The following is a 25,525-nucleotide window of genomic DNA, read 5'->3' as shown; positions in this document are numbered from 1 at the left end:
CACCAGTCTAAGCTTTGATTCCAGTAATTCTACTGTCCTACTGTGTGCTGGGTCTGCCATTGTTTCCATAGTTATTTATATTTTGTGTTAAAGTTAAGGAAACCACAACCAGTCAAAGCTGTGCTAGCTTGCATAGGCCCAGCATCTTTCTACCCCGTGGCCAGTCATACTGCAGGCAGTGCATGAGGTCAAGGACCAGTGTAAGAATTCAAAGTCAAGAAGATGAGTCATTTGCTTTTAATCAATCCCACACCCTTTAGTGGCTGCCTAGCTGTGAAAACAATTGTCATTCCTGTCTTCACTACTCTAAATTGCCAACATTCACTCCTTTATCAAACAAAGAATGTTAATTGTAAAATGGCTTCAGGGAATCCCATTGGCTTGTTGGAAATGATTGGGCCTTTTTAAGATGCTTTTTTTTTTTTTCTTCTTCTTTTTCATTGTCTTAATACACCCATCATCAGAGAGCCTTTTTTCCAGCTCTATTCTAATCACAGTCACTTGGGGAGGGGACTCATAATCTGTTTTTGTATTTTTTAAATGATTTCAAGATGAGCAAGTCTCTTAGCTCCCAGTTAATTTATTACTACACTGACATTCTTGCCGTGTCTATGATCACCTGTGTGCTTTCAAAACAAAGCCTTTTTATTATGAATATGTTAAAATAATTGTGACACAGATTAATCCAGATTTAATGAGCAGTTTTCCCACTTCATAAAATTCAAGTACAAGCAACAGAAATATTATTATTCAATATGAATCAGACAAAAATCAAGTGCCATGTCTATATGAAAACAAAAGGTTGCTCTAGGATTTTTTTTTTTTTTTTTCTTTTTCTTGCCAATGGTCAGATCCGTTCCTACAGAAAATAATATGCAAAATTTGTTGTTTGTAGCTTGAGTCATGTAATCTTTGACACTCAAGTCCTGAAGTTAGATTTACAACAACTGCAATGCACTGGTGCACCCTTTACTACCTTAGAGAATACTTTCCTTGCTTCCTTTAATGCTCATCAAGGAGAAATAAAATTTTATTTGCCTTGTTTTCTTGTAAATCACTGAGCAAATCTTTGTTCTGTTCTATCCTGTGAAGCTAAATAGCTTGCTGGACAATCACCGAATAAAACATTGCTCTGTTGACTGCCTAGCCATCTTCATCCCCCATCTAGAAAGTAAATGGCAAGCACATTAGTATGGTAGACGGCAATATTTATTTCTTTTATAGAGGTAGTAATGTGCTGAACCACTACAAGAGCACCGTGATAGAACATAGGTAATATAACACACATTAAAGGCAACACCTTTTTATAACTGGTGAATGCAGATGGAAAAGTACTTTATCCTTTTCACATGTCTAAGGAGAAGATCCTAATTAATTCTGAAATAGGTGACTTTTATTTCTTGTCAAGCATGCATAATGATGTGTTCACTCTCCCACCCTTCATCCCTATTGTCTTTGCCCCCCCAACCCACCCCACTCTTTCCACCTCATGTGTCTCATGCCTCTCTGTCTTACATACAGTGCATACAGTATGCACTACTATACATATAATATACATATACTCCTCCAGTCCTCCCCCTATCGCTCTATGTCTCATTTTCTGTCTGTGTAAGATAGGGGTAATGAAAATAATTGTGCTTCATTAATTCTGAGTCTGGCTGGATGATAGCCATTTCGAACTATGTTTGCCAATTAGACAGTCCAAATTAAAAGTGACCTTGGGATACTCTGCTTTTTCCTCTAATCGCCTAATGAAGCAGTTGTCTAGAAACAGTCCACTTTGTAATGTAAATCATTGTGTTTTTTTCCCTGAGTTTCCATATTGGTTGCATTAATTTTCCACATTTCATTTTGAAGAGACAGAGGTAAGAAAAACAAAGCAAAAGATGGCTGGTGGTTTTGTGGTAAACTTGTGGCCACACTAACCATATAATGCTGTACTCTGTGACAGAAAGCGTTAACTGTTCCACTTAACCTTGGAACCCGTTGATTCTGCTCCATGTAGATGTTGCCTATAGAATATATTACATTCTACAGTCCATCCAGATATGTTCTTACTGTGTCTATTAATGGAGTAAAGTAAAAGCATATGGTACATACATTATGGCAGGTTAACTAATGCATTCGCAGATCTCATACATAAATTTAATAACATGTTTATCTCAGTAAGTGAGATATTTATTTTGATCAGCATTTCCTGATCAATATTTTACATTTCTGGTCATTGAGTTTTTTATGTTTATTGTACAGTAACTAAGTTCATCATGCTGATGGGCTGCAGCAGAAAAAAAACAAAGGTCAAGATGTTGAAACTTTACATTATGTGACTGGCAAAGAAAATAGTATGGTTACGACTGTGTGTATGCATTAGATATATGTGCCTGTTGAATGATTCATATAAAAATAGTAACACACAAATGTGGAGGATCTCAGCATTAATTCCCTTAATTCCCCATAGTGCTATGGAGTGTTACAGAATGCCTTATTAAACTGACCCGCTTCCTAGTAACTACTATGTGTATCTTCTTGTTTGTGTCTAAAATATAAAACTGCATTATCACTCAGCAAAATTATTAACACTAGAATTCCTTTGTGCTTTGTTTTTCTAGGTGACAGCAACTGAAGTACTGCCAGCAAGCATGTTCATACCTGTACCTAGTCCAGACAGAGAGTCCCAGAGCACCCCTCATGCTACAACAAACTTTAACTCTGAAGATACAAAAAAGCAACCTGGTTAGTATATAACAGAAATTTGGGGGTAACTTTTAAATTTACATTCCAACATATTTCAGAAAAAAAAAATGTTGCAATGAGCATATTATCAAATTAGGTAATCGTTGCTGAGTGTGTAATAAATCTTGTGTTCTTCCAAAGAACTGTGTTAGTAATGGTTTCATTACATTTTCACAGACAGTGAAATGAAGTACAATGCTCTTTTTCATTCCTATAACTTCAATGTGAATGGTGGTTGTTGTTAACAGGCCTTGTTTTTTTAAAAAAAATTTATTTGCCAAGATTATTTAGCATGATGTATGTTTCAACATCATTTATTAGTACAACTGTAGAAAAACCTTTTGAAAATGTAAGCAGATAATGAGCTGCTCTCTTTTTTGGCTTGTTTATTCACAGATGCTCCAGATGCTGATACAGAAAAAGGGGTGTCACTTCCTGCAGAAATGGCTGAAGCTCGCAAGTCACCTATGGAAGATCAACAGTTGGAGAGGGATGATGCCACAGGTTTCCTGTGCTGGAAGAAAGGCTGTAATCAAGTGTTCAAGTCCTCAAACTCTCTACAAATGCACTTCAATGAAGTTCACAACAAAAGGCCCCAGTTGCCAGTTTCAGATCGCCATGTCTACAAGTACCGCTGTAATCAATGCAGCTTGGCCTTCAAGACTGTGGAGAAACTACAGCTCCATTCACAGTACCATGTGATCAGGGCAGCCACCATGTGCTGCCTCTGCCAGCGAAGCTTCAGAACATTACAGGCCTTGAAGAAACATTTAGAAACCAGCCACTTGGAGCTGAGTGAGGCTGATATCCAGCAGCTTTATGGGGGATTACTAATGAATGGTGACATTATGGTAATGGGTGATCCATCTCTCAGTGAGGAGCATGGAAGTCTGGGAGAAGATGAGAAAGACGGAGATGAAAGCGACCCAGAAGAAAAACAAAGCCCAACAGGCAGTGACTCTGGCTCACTGCAGGAAGATTCTGGATCTGAACCTAAACGTGCTTTGCCATTCAGAAAGGGCCCAAACTTTACTATGGAGAAGTTCTTGGATCCATCTCGTCCTTTCAAGTGCACTGTATGCAAAGAGTCTTTTACGCAGAAGAATATTCTGCTGGTTCACTATAACTCTGTTTCACACCTACACAAGGTGAAGAGAGCTCTTCAGGAGTCCACTACTGGTCAGCCTGAACCTACCAGCAGTCCTGACAACAAGCCATTCAAATGCAGCACTTGTAACGTGGCATATAGCCAGAGTTCTACTCTGGAGATTCACATGCGCTCTGTTCTACATCAGACCAAAGCCAGGGCAGCCAAACTTGAAGCAGCAGGAGGGATCACTGGCTCGGCAAGTGCTCCTGGTTTAAGTGGTGGAGGGTCCAGCATCAGCACTTCAGCATCTAGCCCAAGCCCAGCAAGCAACTCAACTACTAGCTCAACCAACCACAGTTCTTCTGGTTCTCAAACGTCTCAGAGTATTCCTGGAGGAAACCACATGAGTCAGACTCACAGTATTGAAAGCCTCGGGAATTCTTCAGTGAGCTGCCATTCCTCACCATCTGAGAACCATGAAGTGAAAAAACCTAAATTTTCAGACATGATGTCTGCTAGGGGACAACAACAGCAACTTCAGCAACAACAACAGCTGGCTCAGGCTCAAGCCCAAGCCCAAGCTCAGCTACAGCAAGAGCTCCAGCAGCAAGCTGCTCTTTTACAATCACAGCTATTCAACCCAGCACTTCTGCAGCACTTCCCAATGACAACTGATGCACTTCTCCCCCTGCAACAGCAGCAGTTGCTATTCCCTTTCTACATCCCTGGAGCAGAATTCCAGTTAAATCCAGAGATCAACATTGGTAACTCAGCACTTGGACTAGCAGGATCCTCCACCTCCTCACTGCTGGAAGATCTAAAAAACTCAGCCCAGCAGAGTTGCTTGCAGCAGCAATTGATGCACCACCACCTTCAGCAGCAACATCAGCAACAACAGCAGCAGCAACAACAGCAGCAGCAACAACAACAGCAGCAGCAGTCCCACTCACAGGCTCAGGGGCAGATGGCATTGCTGCAGCAGAGTGCATCTCTCCTCCAGCAGGCTGAAAAGAAGCAGAAACCTTCCTCCTCTCAGAATGAGAAAGACAGAGAAACACAAAGAGAGAAGGACACAACTGAAAAAAATGAGGAATATGTTAAAGATTCAGACAGCAAACCAAAAGAAAAGAAGGACATTCAGCATATTTCAATAAATATAAACCATGATACTGGCTTCCCTCCACCAAGGATTGCTTCAGATGCTCGAGGAAATGCAACTAAAGCCCTGCTGGAAAATTTTGGGTTTGAGTTAGTAATTCAGTACAATGAAAATAAACAGAAAGCTCAGAAAAAGACAGCTGGACCTACAGGATCAAGTGGTCCAGGTGGGCTAACAAGGGTGGTGGACCCCATTGAGGGATTAGAGAAACTGGAATGTGAAGCCTGTGGCAAGCTGTTTTCAAACATACTGATTCTAAAGAGTCACCAGGAGCATATCCACCAGGCTTTCTTTCCATTTCGATCCCTTGAGAGATTTGCCAAGGAATACAGAGAGCATTATGATAAACTCTATCCACTGAGACCCCCTACACCAGAGGCTGCTCCAGCTCCTCCACCACCTCCTCCTCCACCACCTCCACCTCCACCTCAAAGAGCTCCCACACCAAATATTCCTGTCTCTGCAGCCTCACTCACACCTCCAACTGTACCTCCCCCACAGCCGCCGGTTCCAATGGCACAAATTCCCATGCCAATAGATTTGCCCCTGTTCTCTCCACTCATGATGCAGCCTATGTCTCTCCAGTCCTTGCCCACTCAGTTGCCTCCCCAGCTACCATCTGTTGAGCCAAGCCTAGCCTCAGACCTAGCCCACCTCTATCAACAACAGCTTACACCAGCCATGCTACAGCAGCAGAACAAGAGGCCACGAACACGCATCACAGATGACCAGCTTAAGGTTCTGCGCCAGTACTTTGATATCAACAATTCACCAAATGAGGAGCAGATTAAAGAGATGGCAGACAAGTCAGGGCTGCCACAAAAAGTCATAAAACACTGGTTTAGAAACACACTTTTTAAAGAGCGACAGCGAAACAAAGACTCACCATACAATTTCAATAATCCACCAACAACAACTCTAGAAGACACAAAAGTTGATTCTAGACCTCCTTCCCCTGAACCTCAAAGACATGAATTATGTGGAAGTAAGAGATCATCCAGGACTAGGTTTACTGACTACCAGCTAAGAGTGCTACAAGACTTCTTTGATGCCAATGCTTATCCTAAAGATGATGAATTTGAACAGCTTTCCAACCTTCTGAGCCTCCCCACTCGTGTTATTGTCGTGTGGTTCCAAAATGCTCGCCAGAAGGCGAGGAAGAACTATGAAAATCAAGGTGATGGGGGAAAAGATGGGGAGAGGCGAGAATTGTCAAATGACCGCTATATTCGAACCTCAAATCTGAACTACCAGTGCAAGAAATGTAGTTTGGTTTTCCAGCGCATATTTGATCTAATAAAACACCAAAAGAAGCTGTGTTACAAAGATGAAGATGAGGATGGACAGTATGACAGCCAAAACGAGGATTCACTGGATCTTTCCCATGAATGTTACACTCCCTCTGGATCTTCTTGTCACACCCCAATGCCCTCCTCTTCAAGTCTTTGTCCGCTTCCACCCTCCTCTTCAGCTTTCTCCCACCTGACATCCACTGAGAAAGAGGAAGCATCACCAGCATCCACCTCAAACATCTATGAAGAGAAGCCCAAACAGCTGCCAGACATTTCTGGTGATCCACGTGAAAACCAAACGTCTGTTAAGCAGGAAATTGTGCATCAATCTCAGTCAGAGGCACAACACCATAGACCTCAAAGAGAAGAGAAGATTCAAGCTATATCGAAGCCCATCAAACACTCATCTCCTTCTTTCTCTCAGCAACAACAGCAGTGTGGTCCCTCAGCCTCTCAGACGAGCCAAGCCACATCACAAAGCTCTCATATGAGCCTCAATCCACACCTGACCTCTGCCACGCAACTGACACAACAGATGATCCCATACCAGTGTGAGCAGTGCAAGATTGGCTTCCCCTCCTTTGAGCACTGGCAGGAACACCAGCAATTACACTTCCTTTCTGTGCAAAATCAGTTCATCCACCCTCAGTTCCTTGATCGTCCAATTGACATGCCTTTCATGCTGTTTGATCCCAGCAATCCTCTCCTGGCAAGTCAGCTACTCTCTGGGGCAATGCCACAGATTCCCAGCAGTTCTGCCACCTCTCCGTCCACCCCCACCTCCACAATGAACTCACTAAAGCGGAAGTTAGAGGAGAAAGCTGGAACTAGCCCAGGAGAAAATGACAGCACAAACAGTGGAGAAGAGCCACAGAGAGACAAACGCCTCAGAACCACCATCACACCTGAGCAGCTGGAAATTCTTTATCAGAAGTATTTATTAGATTCAAATCCTACACGTAAAATGCTTGACCACATTGCTCATGAAGTGGGATTAAAAAAGAGAGTAGTACAAGTCTGGTTCCAGAATACCAGAGCTAGAGAGAGAAAAGGCCAGTTTAGAGCAGTGGGGCCAGCTCAAGCTCATCGTAGGTGTCCTTTTTGTCGAGCTCTTTTTAAAGCAAAAACTGCCCTTGAGGCACACATTCGCTCTCGTCACTGGCATGAAGCCAAACGCGCTGGATATAATTTAACTCTCTCTGGTATGTTGCCTGAACAGGAAGGCATGCAAATAAAAATGGATGTTTTAGATGCATCAAGTTTCTCCCAACTGGCCCCTGCAAACAGTGATGGACAAAGCTCCTCAATGTCACCAGTAAACAAAAGCCTGGATCTGTCTCCCAGGGCTTTACTGAGCCCTTCATCCATTAAGGTTGAGGGAATTGAAGATTTTGAGAGTGCAACAATGTCCTCTGTGAACCTCAGCTTTGATCAGAGCAAACTTGATAATGACGACTGCTCATCTGTGAACACAGCCATCACAGACACAACCACAGGTGATGAGGCCAATGCTGATAATGACAGTGCTGATGCAAAGCACAGCCAGAATAGTGGTGAATACCTGTCTAAGTCTGGGGGCTCAGCCCCCATGCTTGAAAATGATGACCAGATGTCTTCAGGGCTTGTAAGCCCTGCAACAAGCTATTATGCTAAGGACTATGAAAATGAAAACATGATTGACCACAGTGAGACGTCCAGCCTGGCTGACCCCTGCTCACCAAGTCCTGGAGCTTCAGGTAGCCGGAACATTGACAGTGGGGATCGACCTGGCCAAAAGCGCTTCCGAACCCAGATGACTAACCTCCAGCTGAAAGTGTTGAAATCCTGTTTTAATGACTACAGGACCCCCACTATGCTGGAATGTGAGGTACTTGGCAATGAAATTGGACTTCCAAAGAGAGTGGTTCAGGTGTGGTTTCAAAATGCTCGTGCCAAGGAGAAAAAGGCAAAGCTGAACATGGCCAAGCACTTTGGAATAAATCAGACATCTTATGAGGGGCCGAAGACTGAATGCACTTTGTGTGGTGTCAAGTATAGTGCTCGCCTCTCTGTTCGTGATCACATTTTCTCTCAGCAACACATCTCTAAGGTGAAGGATACCATTGGCAGCCAAATAGATAAGGAAAAAGAATATTTTGACCCAGCCACTGTCCGCCAACTTATGGCTCAGCAAGAGATGGATCGCATTAAGAAGGCCAATGAAGTTTTAGGACTGGCACAGCAGCAGGCCATGCAGCAGCAGGGGATGTTTGATAACCCGGCAATGCAGGCTCTGAATCTCCAGTCAGCCTACCCAAATCTGCAAGGCATCCCACCTGTCCTTTTGCCAGGGGTTGGCAGCCCCTCTCTTTCCAGCTTTAACTCATCTAATTCAGGTACGTCATCATTTCGCATTCATTCAGTGGTATACAGTTAAACTTTTTTAACTCAACTATTATTAATTCAAGCAGTTACCAACTATTACTACATACAATTTATAAGAATAATATACTGTACTAAATCTACTTACTACTTACCTTTACTAAAACCTTATAATGACAGTACAACACTAGACCACAATGTTTCCTCTCTTCTAATAGTTTCACTTCCCAGCAATCCGTGTGTTCAATCAGCCAGTCTGTCATGTCTACTCATTTGCACTGGCACATATATTATGTGTATACTATGTGTGAAACATAATGTAATGGTCTTTTGCCATTTTGACATGTGACATGTTCAGATTCTACTGTACCTGCCAGAATGTAATGGCTTAATTATTAGACCCACCTATACCCCATCTGGGTGAACAAATGGTTCACTGACTTTATGATTGTGAAGATTACATGAGCTTATTATTTTCATCCTGCAACTCTTGTGTGTGGATTAGTGATACAATATTTTGTATTGTATATGTAGCAGTTATTGTATTGTTCATTTATAATATAAATATGTCTATTAATTCTCAAACATCTGTCTGTACTTGAACAATTTCCAGCTTTAACTCCTCCAAAACCTTCAAACCTCCTGAACATGCCTGGTGCCAGTGTTCCCTCACCTAGCCTTCCCACATCTGGACTACCCAACAAGCCTCCCTCCTCATCGTCCCTTACTGCATCCAGCCCTTCCCAACCCAACACATCTGCTTCCCACTCAAGCCACACCTCCACATCAAACTCCAGTTCCTCAACCACCCAGCCCAGTTCCCGATCTGAACCCCCCAAAGAACGTGATGCTGAGAGGGTTAGAGAGAAGGAGAAGTCCAAGGAAAAGACAGAGAAGCCCCCAACCCCATCATCAACTGGAAGCACCCCTGCTCCTTCCACTTCTGCTGCCAGCGAGAAGAAGGAGAAAGCAGACACTGCTGTACCAGCCACCTCTATGCCAACACCTGGCATGGAATATGTGGTAGACCCTGCCCAGCTTCAGACCCTTCAGGCTGCTTTGGCATCCGACCCCACAGCTCTCCTCACAAACCAGTTCCTGCCCTACTTCATGCCTGGCTTTTCCCCATACTACACACCGCAGATCCCGGGGGCTCTCCAAGGGGGCTACCTACAACCAATGTATGGTATGGAAAGTCTCTTCCCTTACAACCCAGCATTGTCTCAAGCACTGATGGGCCTGTCTCCAGGGTCCCTGCTGCAGCATTACCAGCAATATCAGCAGAGTTTGCAGGAAGCACTACAGCAGCAGCAGCGGCAGCTTCAGCAGATCCAGCAACCCAAGGCGAGCCAAACTTCTGGTCCCCCTCAAACCTTGGGGGATCGCAAAGAATCTGCCAAAGATCCAATGAAAACAGAGGAGCAAAAGGGCAATCCTCACAGTGAAACCCCCACTTCCTCCTCCTCTTCCTCCTCCTCCTCTCATAATAAAGTACCCTCTGAGCAGAAAGAGATGGATAGCAAAGCTGTGGACCCCCACCCAGACCAGTACATCATCCCCAAGGTGCAGTATAAACTGGCATGCCGCAAGTGTCAAGCAGTTTTCACCAAGGAAGAAGCGGCTATTACCCACCTTAAATCTAACTGTTTTTTCGGTCAGTCTGTGGCAAATCTGCAAGAGATGTTGCTGCGTGTCCCCGGTGGCGTAGGTGCAGGGGCTGGAAGTCTCTATGACTGCCTGGCTTGTGACACTACGTTGGATGGGGAGAAAGCACTCAGTCAACACCTGGAATCGGCATTGCACAAACACAGAACAATCAAGCGATCAGCCAGAAATGCCAAAGAGCACGCTACTAGTTTATTACCTCACTCTTCAGCCTGCTTCCCCAATCCTAACACCGCATCTACCTCGCAGTCTGCCACTCATCCCATCAGCAGCCCCCCTCCCCCGCCAACAACATCATCCACCATGCCATCCTCTGCTGTCTCCTCTTCTCTGTGCTCCTCCTCTACTACCCCACTCAACACCACAGCTGCCGGCAAACCCTGGCCCCAGGCCCCTTTCTCCAGAGCTTTAGCTGGGAAGCCCAATGCCAGTCCCTCTTCTTCCTCCTCTTTTCCTCCAGTGTCCTCACCTTCAACGGTTACCTCAAGTTCATTGAGCACCTCAGGAGTTCAGACCTCGATACCAACAGACGTCTTTACCGACGAGTCTGACTCTGACAGCAGTCAGAAGTCAGCAGACAGGCTGGGCAGGACGGCGGAGGAGCCGCAGCAGCCTGGCTTTGTCAAAGACAGTAGTAGTTGTAGTAGTAATCTTGCTAGTGTAGGAACAGACTCCATCAGATTGTAAAAGAGCTTTCAGTGATGGACAATATTTAAAAAAAAACACTAAAAAAGACAAAAAAAACACAAATGGAAAAAACATAAAAAGCAGCAATGTTAAAATACATTAAAAGTATACAAACCAATTTCAGAAAAAGATGTGTAAAGACTAACTGCAATTCCAAAGCTTGTAACCAAAAATTTAAATGTTAGTGGATTGTTTTCCCATATCAACATGCTGGTTTTCATTTTGTTTTTCTTTTTTTACTCAACTGAAATACGTGCATACTAATATATGAGAACAGAAAAGATCGCTGCAGTTATGTTTTGGGTAATGGTAGAGGAATGCTGTACTGTATGGCAATGGACTGCCTCAAAGTTGACAAATGGCCCAAAAACCCTTTTGAAGAAACATGAGTCAACAAGCTGTCCCTTTGTTTTATAATAATTTCTACTTGATAGCACAGTCACAAAAAGCCAGTATGTACTGTATGGGAGAATAGTCTATCAGTTTTCTTGCTATTTAAGCATTCAGATACCAATGGCTTGCAAAAGTAAAAGAATAATGTAATGTCTATTTTATTCTCAGGTCAACAGCTCACAGATGTTTTTCTGTTACAGAAATCCATGTTTTATAACTTTTGTTTCCAACAGGAGATGAGCATTTTTCTTTTCTTTCTGAACTTGATTTAATAGTAGAACACTTTCAGTTGAATGAAATTTTAATAAGGCATTGTTTCTGGGCATTCAAAAAGGGTAAATGATTTGCTGATTTTAACATTAGAGATCCTTTTAAAGCGGGGGAAATCTCAGTCCCATTATACCCAGACAAGAAGAGCACTGCAGACATAGTAACGGGCGATAAAAAACAGTTTTGATTAAAAAACAAAAACAAAAAACAAACAAAAAAAAAAAAACAACCTTCTGTATTTATGATAGATATGAACATTTTTGGTGTTAAGTAGATTGTTGCATTGGAAATGAATTTAAACAGTATGGTAGGTTGAAAAAAACTTTGTGTACATTTAGCTTTTGTATTGTCCAACTTTAAGACGCTTCATTTGATGTTGTCTTGGTCATTCCAATAGACTAGATTATGGACAGGTAATTTATCTAAACTTTATTTCTGTCTTATTCTCAGCTTTTTGGGAAACATTCACCCAAATGCCCCACCTGACAAGGCAGGATCATCTTTTAGAATTATTTAAATTTAAACGTTTTGGCTGGTATTGCACTAACCAAAATGAAAAAGGTCCTGGGTGAAATATTGAAAGTTTTATTTTATTTAATTTTTATGTTACCTTTGTGCACTTATCACTGTCTGACACCTACTTCTCATTCTACATGTTCCTCTCTACGCACTTATTTTTCTCTGCTCTCCTGTGTTTGTAGGTATGTACACTACAAAACAGGTATTTTGTTCTTCATGTAGTGTGGCTACAGTCTTTATTTTCATTTTTGTTGTCATGAATGAAAATGAAAAAAGAATACTAATAATAATTCTCACGCTTTAAGACAAAAAGAAAATCCAAAGACTAAACACTCTCACCATTGGTGCATAAAGATGAGAAAAGAGGCTTCTTTATACTTGAGAATTTGTTGCTGTTTTTAGAGGAAAGAAAACAAAGTTTTAAAAGATAAAGGAGTACGCATCAGAGTTGCCGTTTTTGCTTCTTTGCAAGCAAACAGGTGGCTTTTTTACGTAAATACCAAAAACCAAAAAGGGCCCTTGTCCTTGCATTGTGGAGTAGCACCGTTACAGAGCCATTGCAGTTTGTAAGATAGAGGTTATTAATCTTTGTTTGACTTTTGTCACATTCAAATGTCCATTTTTTTAAGAAAATGTATAAGGTCTGGTCTTCAAGGACATACGTTTTGCTGCTAATGTAGAATTTTGAAAGAAAAAAAGAGTACCTAGATGCATGCTCATTTTGCTTTTGGCTAAGCTTTAACTAAAACAAACAATAAACCAATTTCTTGCCTCTGCAACACCTTTTTTTTTTTTTTTTTTTTTTTTTTCTTGTTGCAAAAACGGAACTTTGAAGACTGTGAATATATGTTCCAAAGGACATTTTGCCGATTTTCTTTTTGAACAGACCAATGTTTAAAGCCAATGATCTATAACGTTTGTAAAGAACAGTGCATTCCAAATATCACAGTGGAGTTTTCTTAAGCAAGGACTGATCCTATTTCATTCAATTGCTTTTAATTGTCACAATCTAGTTTTTCTCATTTTTAAAGTGACTGTAAACTGTTGTGTACATTTTTGCATCATTGGTTGCTGAACAAAGTGACCTCCATATATCATTTTGTGCTGGCATGGACCATTGCTGAAAATCTCCATCCAGTCAAGGTTGTTGCTCACTTGTTAAGCAAGTAATAGTGGTTACCAAAAAATGTATATAATACATCTGGTACTGATGCATCTCATAGGTTTAGTAACATGTTTGCCAGTCACCATACAACTAGTCTCAGAGGGAAACGATGGCTGTTATGCTGAGGTGTTGTTGCCCCTTTCCTGGAAAATCCACCAGTGACCTGTCCCATGTGTCTGCAGGGTGCCACATCCATGCATAGATTACAGGTTTTTGAGGGACATCTTCATTCCAAAGTATTGGTTTTGGAATAAGTGGGAGTTGTTGTTTTGTTTTTTTTTTGTTTTTGTTTTTTTGAAGATGTCCATCGGTTTCAGATAATTAGGATACTTTCATATCCAAAGAAGTTACCTACTTCATTTTATTGCAATGGTACCCCCACTATCTCACTGATGATTAGATGAATTAAAATTTTGATTCTTTAAACCAAAACAAAGACATATTTTAATATGTAAAGAACTCCTGTTTGGCCACTTATGTATAGCTGATGTATTTGCCCTAATGAATACAAGGCACAATCTCAATAGTGTGTTTAAAGTGCTACGTCTTGCAGAGCAATGTGATTTGGTGTTAATATTACAGCATGCTGTTGAAAGTCAGTAGATTTGGTCTGCAAGCTTACTACTCAGAAGTCCAGTTCCCTAAAATACTGTTCATATGTACTTGCTTATTTTGAAAAATTCTTAAGTTGTACAGTTTCTCAAATACATTTGCTTTATTTTAATTTTCAGATAATGTCAGACATATATTGTTATTTTCGTATAAGTATTTGTATTTTATTTTAGTTCCTGTATATTACTTTTTATCATAAATTAACACTAGCTTTAATTTGAATTGCTGAAATTAAGAAACAAAAAAACAAAAATATGACCTGGCCACTTTATGGTGTGATCATGTTCTTCATATTCATTGTCTCTGATACCATTTGCTCTCTTATTTCCAAAGTGTAATCTTTTGGGCTCTATTGTGGAAGACAGAGTTGAGGTCTCTACATTAGATTCAGCCAGCATGGACTGTGTGTGAATTTGTATGTTTGTGTGCGTGTTTCATAAGAGCCAGCATCAATTCAATTTTTTCTCATTTGCCTTTTATTTCTTTGTTTTTTCTATGTTACACACCAAAACAAACTGAACCACAAAGCTGAATTATGAAAAACTGAAATTTAGAAATTTTACACACAATGATCAGAAATGAAAACGACGTTACCGAAGCACTGAGCAGTTTTTACTTTGATTGAATACAGTATATGAATGTGGCCAAAGCTTTATGCAGTTGAAACAAAAAGAAAAAAATTACAAGTTGTGCCCCCGATAATTGTATATTTTATTGTGGCACAAAATACTATTGTGGATCACTGGATCCACTGACCTACATTGGGATACTTGATTTTAATGGACATTTACAAAGAGAGAGAGAGATAAAGACAAGGTTTTGCTGTAGAGGTCATCTTTGCCCACTGTGAAAACGAACGTGTACCTGTATACAGATATAGATATATTTAAAACAAGACATCAACTTTTTTGTTTTTGAGATGAAGAAGGAATGAAAGAAAAAAAAAGGACTCTGGGATGCTTTGGAGATCTCATTAGGAGGACATGAGAGGCTGTGGGCATACCAAAACTGGGCATGGGAGCCAAACACAGGCTCAAAACAGCTTTAAAACCACCTCCTTATTTGATTACTGACAACTCTGTAATGGGAATGGACTCTGGAACCAATGGACATGTGTGACACAGAGAGGAAAGTCCTTAGATGAAACTGAACTTAAGTGGCTCCAGCTGCCTCTTTCTCCTTTCCGTCTGTCTCTTTCTTTCTCCAGCTCTGCCTCTGCGTCTGCTCTTTGATGGACATTTTCCAAATTTCAGGACAGGATGGACAGAGATGCTTGCTTCATTTCTCAAAGTTCATGTTGCTATCCGTTTCATTTCCTTGTGCTTGTCTCTGCTTGACAAGTAAAGCTCTCCAGTCAAATGGCGGCTCACCCCTCTCTCTGTTGATTACATAATCTAAAAAGAGAAATGAATAACAGAGAGAGGGGACGGGTTCTCAAAGCTGCCATTAAAGAGGCAGTTACACTAAAAAAGCGTATTAACCAAAATTAACAACCAAACTAACAACCAAACAACCATTTGCTCCAACTTCAAAGATGAACTGTTACTTGGAGCTCTCTGTTCCTTTTGTGACTTCTGGTGCCACAACGTTTTTTTAATGCTTTTAGTTTTTTCTTTTTGTTTCCTTGAATTACTCCTCCTTCGAGCCTCATAAGCATGGCTCTGTGGCTCCAGGCAGCCCATCCGAGGGTAGAAAAAACAGCCTTGCAATGTACAAAAAAGAGCAAGTTAAACCAAAAATGTTGTTCTTGATGTCTTTTCTATACTGTAGTCTTGTTAGCTTTTTTGTTACTGTAATTATGATGAAGATTTCCAAACTGTACCAAATTACATGGAAACTAACATACATACAACCACATGGAACTTCAGACTTTTAAAGAAACTTTTGTCACAAAACCTTGTTGTCCTAGTTAAGTTGATTGTAGATGGTAATTGAATATACTCCTTTGAAAATATTTCATCAAGTATGTTTCTTGCTCATTGTGATACATTAAAAAAGTATGAGCATAAATTGCAGTGCTTTGGACTGATCTTTGATTTGTGGGATTTGATCACTTGCTGCCAGCAGACTATTACTTGGCAGAACTCGGAGAACTGGAAAAACGCAACGATGTCCAACATTTCTCATTTTCTCTTGTTTACCACAAAGGTTTTATTTGAGCCTTAAAAGCCCAAACAGTATTTTTTATTTTTACTGCTTGACAATATAAATTATACATATTTTCTCAAGCATTAGGAAAATCAATTACTTTATAATGGCTGTGTATATATGTATGTATCATCATGTCTCAAAGTCACTGCTTGTGCTTTTAGTAGGAAAACCAGAAAACATAAAATTCTACAATTATAATTCTGTATTATATACTCAACAAACATATTCTTCTATATTTTCAGTGACAGAGATATTGAGTGCCAGTGTGCTGACAGTGTGCTGATAAAAAATATCTAAAATCTAAAACATCTATCAGTTTCAAAATATATATAAAAAAATAAATATATATTACAATAAAATAATAAATAAAACTGCTCAGGTATCCCCTAAGGGAAAGATTATAAAACTGAAATTTAAGGTATTATGTGGTGGCTTTTACAATCACTCATGTTTTTATTTGACCACATAGAAGTTTAAAGGTTTTTACCTGTTAACTACTACTGAACCAAGGCTGCATATCATAGCACTATCTAATTCATTTATATCTGAAGTCATTTCATTTTGCAGTGCATACAAACATGCAGCCATACTATCCTGCAAGTTAAAGATAAAATTTGCATGTCTCTGATTGAAAGTAAATTCAGTTGCAGTATAAACTACCCGACAGCTTGCAATACAAAGCCAAATGAAGAGTAGCACTAGGTGTTAGTAAAATATTAGCACATGAAGCTTGGCTGAGCAAGCTGACATTTACTGTGACGCTTAAACAACCACATTTAACCTGGGGGGGCTGAATTTCAAGTCCATTTTACAGGGTCAGAACCTCCCTCCACCTTTTAAATGCTGCTCCGATGTTCACAGAGTGCACAGTAAGCAGTGGGTAGTTCAGTGGATACTTAAGGGGTGCTGGGACTTTGGACCACTCCCAATACAAACAGAGCTGGTCCAGCTCTGCCTGTTTAGCAACATTCGATTCTCAGCAACTTATTGAGGTACAGTACAGTGACAGAGGGAATGGCACTGATCCACAACATTTGTCATATGTGTATGGTCTGTTTGTGCCAAAAGCCTGTAAGATATTACTTATTGTACCTTTAAATGTTTTCTGTGTATTATAATGAGTTAACATTGTTTTAATTAATATGTAGAGTGATGTTGTCATATCCCTTCAGCCCCTGAAATTCTATCTGCTCATGCATTTTATTTAGACCATTAGCAGGGATTATAAGTGGCCCAGGCTAATTGATACATATTAAGCAACAACTATGAACTTCATCTTAATAACTGATGTAATCAGAAGCACTGACACAGAAGCTTAGACAAATATAGCCTAAAATGAGTTGCATTGTAAATCATTTCCTAAGACTGCCACCTCAGGTTGACAGCCCTAAACTGGGTGGTTGCATTGTAGCTCATAAACCGCATCCTCTTGAATGTTAGTGGATGGGTCATAGATTGAATCCCAACTCCCTTATTTTATAGTTCCTCTTCCCTTAGTTCTCAGTCGGCCAGTAAGTCATCCCAGTCCGCCATGATTAAGGACGTCCCAAAGCTCTTATTTCTGCCCTAAGGAGGGAGGACCAGGGAGCAAGGAGGTTGCCCGAAGGAGCTGTAACCAAGGACACATAAGTGCATCCTTCATAAAAGCCTGTTACAGATTGACACACTCCTATGATTTGATTGATTGATTTGACAAACACATCAGTTTGTGATTGGATGCTGCACAATAAGGACCAGAGGAAAAGACTTTTCATGTCTCTTAAAACATCTTACATCTTTTGAGTGCATCTTTTGTTGGTGGGACCAAAAAAAAAAAAAACAAGGAAAAGAATCAAGTGAGGGAAATATGAATGAAATTAATGGAATTGGGATTCACCCATATACACTATATAAAGATGGATTACCCCTTCATCCAACTATACAAAAGTAAAGCCAACGTGCATGGCTGCAACTTTGCTTTTGTGGTCTGGTCAGGCTGCCAATCAAAGGCCGTAAATCATCCAAAATACACCCATTTTTATAACTTATTAAAAACAAACCTTTCAGAAAAATAGAATTTTTTCAGACAGTCGATCATTAAAGCCACTTGTTTAAATCAGAACCTTTGACTGAACAAGTTTTATTTAGATATATTGATCTGAACATGCTTAATGTTGCATAATGTTTCCTAAAGAACTGAACAGATGCTACTCCATTGTGAATTTCTCATTGAATATGGCTGAATTACTTCCTATTTTTCATACATTAACACAGTGTTGTTAATCTAATGCCACCTTGTGAGGAAAATATGAAAGTAGCTAATACAAAGGAGGAGCATCAAACTGCTAAAGAGAGTTTAAAGAAGAAGCTATCCTGTGTCAAGCAACAGGCAAGATTTATTGGCCATGTTGAGCCAATCAACACGCAAGGGCACATCCCGAATGAATTAAAAACACCCTAATCCGATCAGTGTGAAAAGCAAGGCCATTTCCTTCACAGGCCTGGACCAGATGGCACTCACACTCAGATGCTGCATTGAAACAGGCCAGGCCTAGTCACATAGTGTGAAATTGGGTTAGCGCTTGAGTCTAACATAGGCCCTGGGCGATGTGAGCTCTCAAACCCATTCTGCCCTGGCCTAAAGGTACAGGGCCCACCTTACCAATCTTTGGCCCCCTATTTAATTATCATTCTCAGTGCACCTCACTAACTCAGTCATTGCAGTGAGAGGGGGAGCTGACAGCTTCCTAGAGTCATTTGTCTCTCTGGACAAGTCAAGCTAAAGAATAAAATGTTCTCATACGTATCACAGAAGACAAGCACAGCACCGTTGGATCGAATATCACAGACTCTTTTTGTACACTCTGACCTGAGCTGGGTGGTGTTATCATGCAAAGGTCTAAGTTCTTGCTTGGTGGAATAATGGCATGTTGGGGTGAAATACATATGACATACATATGTTGGATGATTCTTGTCAAAATGACTTTAAAAAGTCATGACTGTGCTATGTCATCCTGGGCCTTGTCTTAAATGAAAATCATTGCTCTCTAATGGTTGTTTGGCTTAAGGTTCGTATTGCCACTTGACACCACAAAGCCAGAAAATGAGGAGCAGAAGCTGAAAGGCAAATCTCACCACCACCCATGCCAGCATCCAATTCCACACATCAGAGCATCCTGCCTGCATGTAAGTCAAAAGCACCCAAAAAATGTGATCCACTGAAACTACCATAAACTTGTCCAGGGCTGCAACGAATCCTCGAGGAAATCAAGAAATTCGATTACAAAAAAATCATCTAAGCAAATTCTTTGCCTCGAGGATTTGTTTAATTACTATCACTTGCGTTATCGGACCTGCTCCGTCTTGGGATCATTTTTCTACACGGAAAGTAATCACTGTCGCACAACGCAGTTCAGTTTTAAAAGTTGGCTCTATGGTAGAGAGAAAAACCATCCGTAAAAACTTTTAAAAAAAGATGCCAACACGGTGCAATGCGTGTATTGTAAAGTGGAACTGGCGTAACACAACAGCACTTCGTCCATTCATCAACATCTGAACAGAAAACATCCGACTGTGAACCAGACGGGCTCACCCAGCGGCGCCGACACAAGGTAACGTCATTTCACGGTAACCTGTCGTTTCTGTCATGCATTACATAATAGTATTATTGTTTCTAAATGCAAGAGTCTGTTTTATCAGATTACTCGAATAATTGCTGAAATATTCGGTAGAATACTTGACTCCAAAAATAATCAATAGCTGCAGCCCTAAACCTGAAACCTGTCTGTCATTATTATCTGTGTGAGGAAAAATGTATTTGATGAGAAAATGCAAAAGTATTTAGACTCTGAGCCAGACCTTGTCACTAATACTAAACCTGCTGAAGGCTTTAGAAAAATGTCAAATGTGGAACTGTGAGTAACCTGTTTTGAACTGCACCGAAGTAACAAATTGGAGTGTGTCACCAGGAGATACTGTGGACATATTGGATATAATTGTGACTAGGCCAATGAAATAACTAGCTAAGTTGAGCTGCTTTGCACATGAGAAGTTTGCTCTGTCCCTGTCAGTCAGTCTGGTGAAGTAACATAGATGACTGAAAAGAACGGGAATTTCACCACCAAGGCCTAAAAGCCACGCAGTCCTCCTTTCCACGTCACATACCTCCAGCTCTTCCCTGTTTTCCACCCCCACATATACCTTGACGCTTTGCCACATTGTCTTCTTTCCCCTGTCAATGTCAAAGTCGTATTATGCCGCCTTGAGGACAGGTCAAACTAATTCATTCTAATCTGTCAGATAAAATGATGTGTGAGTGAGGATCAAAGAGAAATTGAATGGATTAAAAAAAAAATCACAGTTTCATTTGAATTATAGCCTAAAGTTTGCTGTCTTCACATCACTTCACATTGAAACACACACACGTACACACATACACAATACACACATCAGTGTCAGCCCCCACCTGTGCTGGTTAAGTGAGTGGCCTATAAACCCCTCTGCTCCCACCAGCTCCCAACTCCACCTTGCTGGCTTCCTGCCCGTGTGGGATTCATGCTGAGGAAGGTGTGGAGGTTGTCTTGGCAGGCTCTGGGCCTTGCCCAAGCATTTCCCGTCTCCTGAACACAGGATCAGGTGTCGCCATTTTCACAGCACCTTCTGGTTCTGTTTAACAGGAAATGAGGTCCATCAGAAGAACTCTGACCAAAACTGAGCCAGAATGGGCTCTGACAGGCAGGAATATTAGTCTGTGACGGCAGTCAGTAATTGAATGATCTGTACTCTCTCCCCCCCACGCTCATAATGAAGAGAATATGTGCAGGGAATGTGTTTGTCCTTCTGTATCCCGTGTCTGCCCTCTGCCTTTCCCTCTTCCCCCCTTTTTTTACCCCTTAATAAATCATTTGTGGGGGCAGAAATAAGGGATAATTTTACTTCACTTCAAAGTGCTTCTCATGGTGTCATTTCTGTAACCTCAAAGTGATGATGCATTAAAAAGGCTTCGGGTGAGCTCTGCCTGAGAGTGTTTTCGCCTTGAAACGAATCTGTGGTGATAGTGTCGTGAGAGCATGAGCTGAAGTACATGAGAGATCAATTATCACACCTCATTTTGTTCTCATATGCAAAATGATAATGGGTGGACCATGTCAGACCTGAACCATCAGGTGGTGTATCCTTTCTACATAAATGTGTTTCACAGATTGTCTGAAGGGGTCTGTTAAATCCCTTTAACGGTTAAAAAGCTGAAGGGAAAGAATTTAGCTTCGCCTTGATCTGTCTTCAAATGTCCCTCTGCGGACAAGATTTAAGAGTGATAAACCAACAGGATAAACCTAACACTCAGCATGCTATCACCGCGCACTTGTAAACACAACTTTCATATTGGAAGAGCTGGGGAAAAAATGGTATCTTATTGTTTTTCCCTGCATGTTTGTCAACTAATAATAGAACAATTGTGTACCTATACATGTACAGGCAAGACAAGAGTATGTTTGCTACAAAGTAGGCCTGAGTTAAGTCATGGCTGAGAGAAGGTGATGTCAGTGTGAAGGCAGGAGGTATAGCTTTAAGGTGCAGCATCACATTTCACATAGCTTTGGGGAGAATGTCAACTTTGAGAAGAATTCTTAATACAATAATTGCTTTGAGACTTGTTCTTATTAATATTTTTGACTTTGGTTTTGTATTTTTTAAGCCTTAACCAAAATCAGTTGCAGTGTATTGCTGCTGGAATGCCTGTCAGACTGGGCCCTGACCCTGGGCTGGCTCCTATAATGATGGGAAGATGAAAGAGCCAGGCCCATTCCCAGGCTGCCCTGTTAGGGGGTGCAAGCCTGTGAAATGGAGAGATAATGGAGACCAGGTGTGCTGTGGATGTCTGAGACACTCCTCAGTCAGTCTGAGAGCTCCTCTCAGTGAGAGGGAGGGCACACTACCAGTGTTGAAAATGGGCCACAGTCCAATTCCTCACTCTCTAACATGCACACACACATATATTCTGTGTAATCTATATAGACACAAATAAATCCAAAAGCTATTTCAGTATATACAGTATACTTAAGTTGGTGGAGTTGGACTAGTAGTACACCTGCCTTTAAACTGGTGCTGTCCTATGTTTTTCCCCTCATAAAAACTATTTTGTGGCTTGTATTCATTAAGTCAAAATGTGGGCAGAAAAAAAAAATCAATATTTTGCTTGAATTGTGTGCATGTGTCTCTATGCTATTCATAAACATAGTAATTTGACCATTTAGAACAACTATGTCTGAGAATTTACTCCTTGTATCTGTCATTAATTTAAGTAAAGTTTTAAAAGAAAGGTCAGGCAGACCGACTGAATAAGTGTTTCTAATTGGAACAGACAAGCTTGCAAAGCTCTGCTGTAATTACAATCTAATTAGCAGGCAGTTGGCAGAATCCAACATGCCATTTAGCGTCAACAATTTAACCCTTTAGAGGAACCACTCGGAACATATTTCAGAGATTCTAGCAGATCCTGTGGGAGAAATAGCCTGCCCCACTTCTGTCTTCTACAGGAGGGCAGTAAATGTCAATTGGAGTGAGAGCTGAAAATGTTGAAGAGGGACTCAAGTGAAGATAAGTCCTCATTAAAGCCTCCTCCATAAGAGCTTGTCGAATGATAAATATTAAACATTGATTACATACAAATAGGAATGACTCTCTAATCATCACTGACTATTGTCTTCCTGAGATTATCCCATAATTAAATCTAACAGGGTCCTACTGAGGCCTTTTTGTCAAGTGACTGAATTACTCATTATTCCCACATGAATAAGGGGCAATCACAGTGCCTGCCATATGAACAAGCAAAGTAGTCAATCTATAAGAATATGAGAATATTGAGAAAAGGCAGATTCCTGTTTGATTTCCATTTAGGAGCTGTCACTCAGGATGGCTTATCTTTTGAGCAGAGAATGTAGTTTCGCATTTTGGAATATAGTTTTCCAAATGTTTAAATCAAAGAGTTTACCAGATAATGCTAGAGAAAGCATAAAGGTCCAAATGATTGAAAACTCAAGTGCAAATTAAAAAGCAAATCAACACTTGTGAATAAGTTTCATGAATATTTTGTGTTTGAAAGACAACAAAAACACAAGAAACATATAATTTCTTCTGTAAACAGTCCCTCAGGATCACAGAGACTGACCCCTTTCATGTTGTAAATTGGTTGTTTTCAGAGGAAAATTCAGCTGATCTATTTTAGCCATTCATTTGAGTTTACTCCTTCAGAGCTGGATCTGCACCTGACCTGTCTGAACCAAATGTATGTTAAAATTGTATATTAAAAGTCTGGATTAGCAGCAGGCTGAAGTCATGGATATGGCCCAAACTGTGTCCTTGTGTCGCTCTGCTCTCACAGCTGGTACATGCCTCAGTCGGATCTGTCTTTCCCTACCACCCTCGCATTGACATATATGACTGAAAAAAAAATATAAACGTAATATGGAATGAAGAACACATTCCCTGTCTTCCCTTTCTCTCCCCTTCATACTCCAAAGCATGCTTTTTAGTTCATATAAACCACCTACGCAGTAACAGGAGTCAGTCAAACAGCAGAGCAGTTTGACTTTTGAGTTTGAGTATCTGTTGTGCTGCAATTCCTCCACTTGTGAATGATACACAATTAATCTGCAGCATATTGCCTGGAGCCCATACCTCACACACACACCCCATGCTTTGGTCTGCCTCTTTCTCCTTCACGCTGTGTTCTTCGTATAGACATGACACTCTCACCGTATCAAGCCAAGGTCACTGAACATCCATTTCAAATTGTTGCCTACTGCTGCAGCTTGAAATTAATAAGGCCATCATTTAAATGCTACAGTTATCAAACTCATATAACAAACACTGGGCAGTCTTCCCACAATGCACTCTTTCCCTCTCCCCTTCCCTTGATATATTAATTTTTGACCAAACGTCCCCGCTTGACTACTGTAACGAGGTATGATGTATTGAGCCTTGGCTGTTGCCATGGAGACAGCAGTCCCCTTTTACTTGTCATTAGAGCACAAACAAGCACTGGCATCTAATGTCATTCCAGTCAACATGAGGGAGAGCGATGAGAAAGGCAGAGACTGTACCGGATCCCTTACTCCCTTTCCTCAGTTTGAATTGGTTTTTGTGTGGATTATTTGTATTGTACTGGATGTTATGGGCCAACATACTCCATGCAGGTGCATTGTTAGGTCATATGCCTGGGGAGAGGCGCATTTACTGTTGTCTTTGTATGTTTCTCACATCCCAGTGCTTTGATGTTGACCAGCAAATGGAAATAGGTGTCTGGATGTCACAGAGTAATTACCTGTCTAAGGCATTCCTCCTGCTGTTTTGTTCTGTCCTGCATCTTGGCTAGCAAATAATTAGAAATTCATTTTCTATAGACTGGATTAATTTGACTGTGCTTTAGAATGTGAAGTGAGAAATGTTCATTTTTAGGAAGCTTTTTATAGTAAATATCCTTCTCAAAGGAATTAAATTAGAATACTTTTGATGGAAAATAAGATACCATTCTGGGCCTCTCATTTTCTGTACAACTCTGGTGAAATTACAGCCTGATTGGGAAGTAGACAAATGCACAACATCTTCAATACAGACCAGAGAAAAAAAGAAAATGCAAAAAATGAGTCTCATCAGAATAGGGAAAATGCTAAGCAGTTTTTCCTGCACTAGTACCATTATAAGCTGTGGTAAGATAATGACACTGTAACTGAGCTTTGGAATATTCCAGTCTATTTTATTTCCATTTAAGATAAAGCTTTCTACTTGTTGTCTCGGCATAAAAGTGTGCTTCATTTTCAGATGTTCTTTCTCCCCTCGTTTCAGTTTTAATCAGTGGCTTCTTTCTAGTCCTGTTGTTTGGGGTGAAAGTGTAGCCGCATGCCTCCCTGTCTTTTCTCTGAACATAATCTCTTCCTCACACAGAACAATAATCCTACCTTATTTTCTCTCTCAGTGTTGGTCTTTTATTACTTCCAGGTGTTAAGGCCCTGTCTCCCTTGCAAGCAGATGTGCTAGGAAAAAACTGCCCTTTGTTTGGAGTTGTGCTATTTTAAACTGAATATTCAGTTGCCAATGCTCTCTGATGGCAGACAACAAGAAAAGACCAAAATAAAAACTAGGTGAATGAGTATTTGCATTAAGGAAAAACAGCAAAAGATGTGCGAGAGTAAAAAAATAAATAGAATACAGATCAAACCTGTATGCTCTGCGCACAGAAAATAGTCACAAAAGAAAGAAAGTGACTGAAAAAGAAGCAAAAAAACCAAGGTTAAAAAAAAAAAAAAAAAAAAGATACTTTTTTTTTTGTTACCACTACAATAGGTTCTGTGATTCTTGAGGACTGCTGGACAACACATCTGTTAGTGAGCTGTGTCTTTATTGGTCAGGTTTTTGTATGGAGATATATGAGTTTCATCTGGTATTATTTT

At 40.5% G+C, this 25,525-nt stretch overlaps 1 protein-coding gene across 2 annotated transcripts in view; it reads left to right on the top strand.

Moving 5' to 3' along the window:
* zfhx3b (zinc finger homeobox 3b) overlaps positions 1 to 15,956 on the top strand; it is a 136,364-nt gene extending 120,408 nt beyond the window's left edge. For both annotated transcript variants that reach the window (XM_026320627.2, XM_026320625.2), the window contains exons 9-11: positions 2,610 to 2,733; positions 3,130 to 8,649; positions 9,249 to 15,956. In XM_026320627.2, the coding sequence (XP_026176412.1) occupies positions 2,610 to 2,733; positions 3,130 to 8,649; positions 9,249 to 10,987 (7,383 nt within the window). In that variant the 3' untranslated portion in view covers positions 10,988 to 15,956. The remainder of the gene's footprint in view (positions 1 to 2,609; positions 2,734 to 3,129; positions 8,650 to 9,248) is intronic.
* Positions 15,957 to 25,525: the final 9,569 nt, after the last annotated feature.

The sequence above is a fragment of the Mastacembelus armatus genome, chromosome 3 (assembly GCF_900324485.2).
Source record: "Mastacembelus armatus chromosome 3, fMasArm1.2, whole genome shotgun sequence".
Lineage (NCBI taxonomy): Eukaryota > Metazoa > Chordata > Actinopteri > Synbranchiformes > Mastacembelidae > Mastacembelus > Mastacembelus armatus.
The sequence above is the reverse complement of the archived record's forward strand: the minus strand, read 5'-3'. Positions and strand labels throughout refer to the sequence as shown.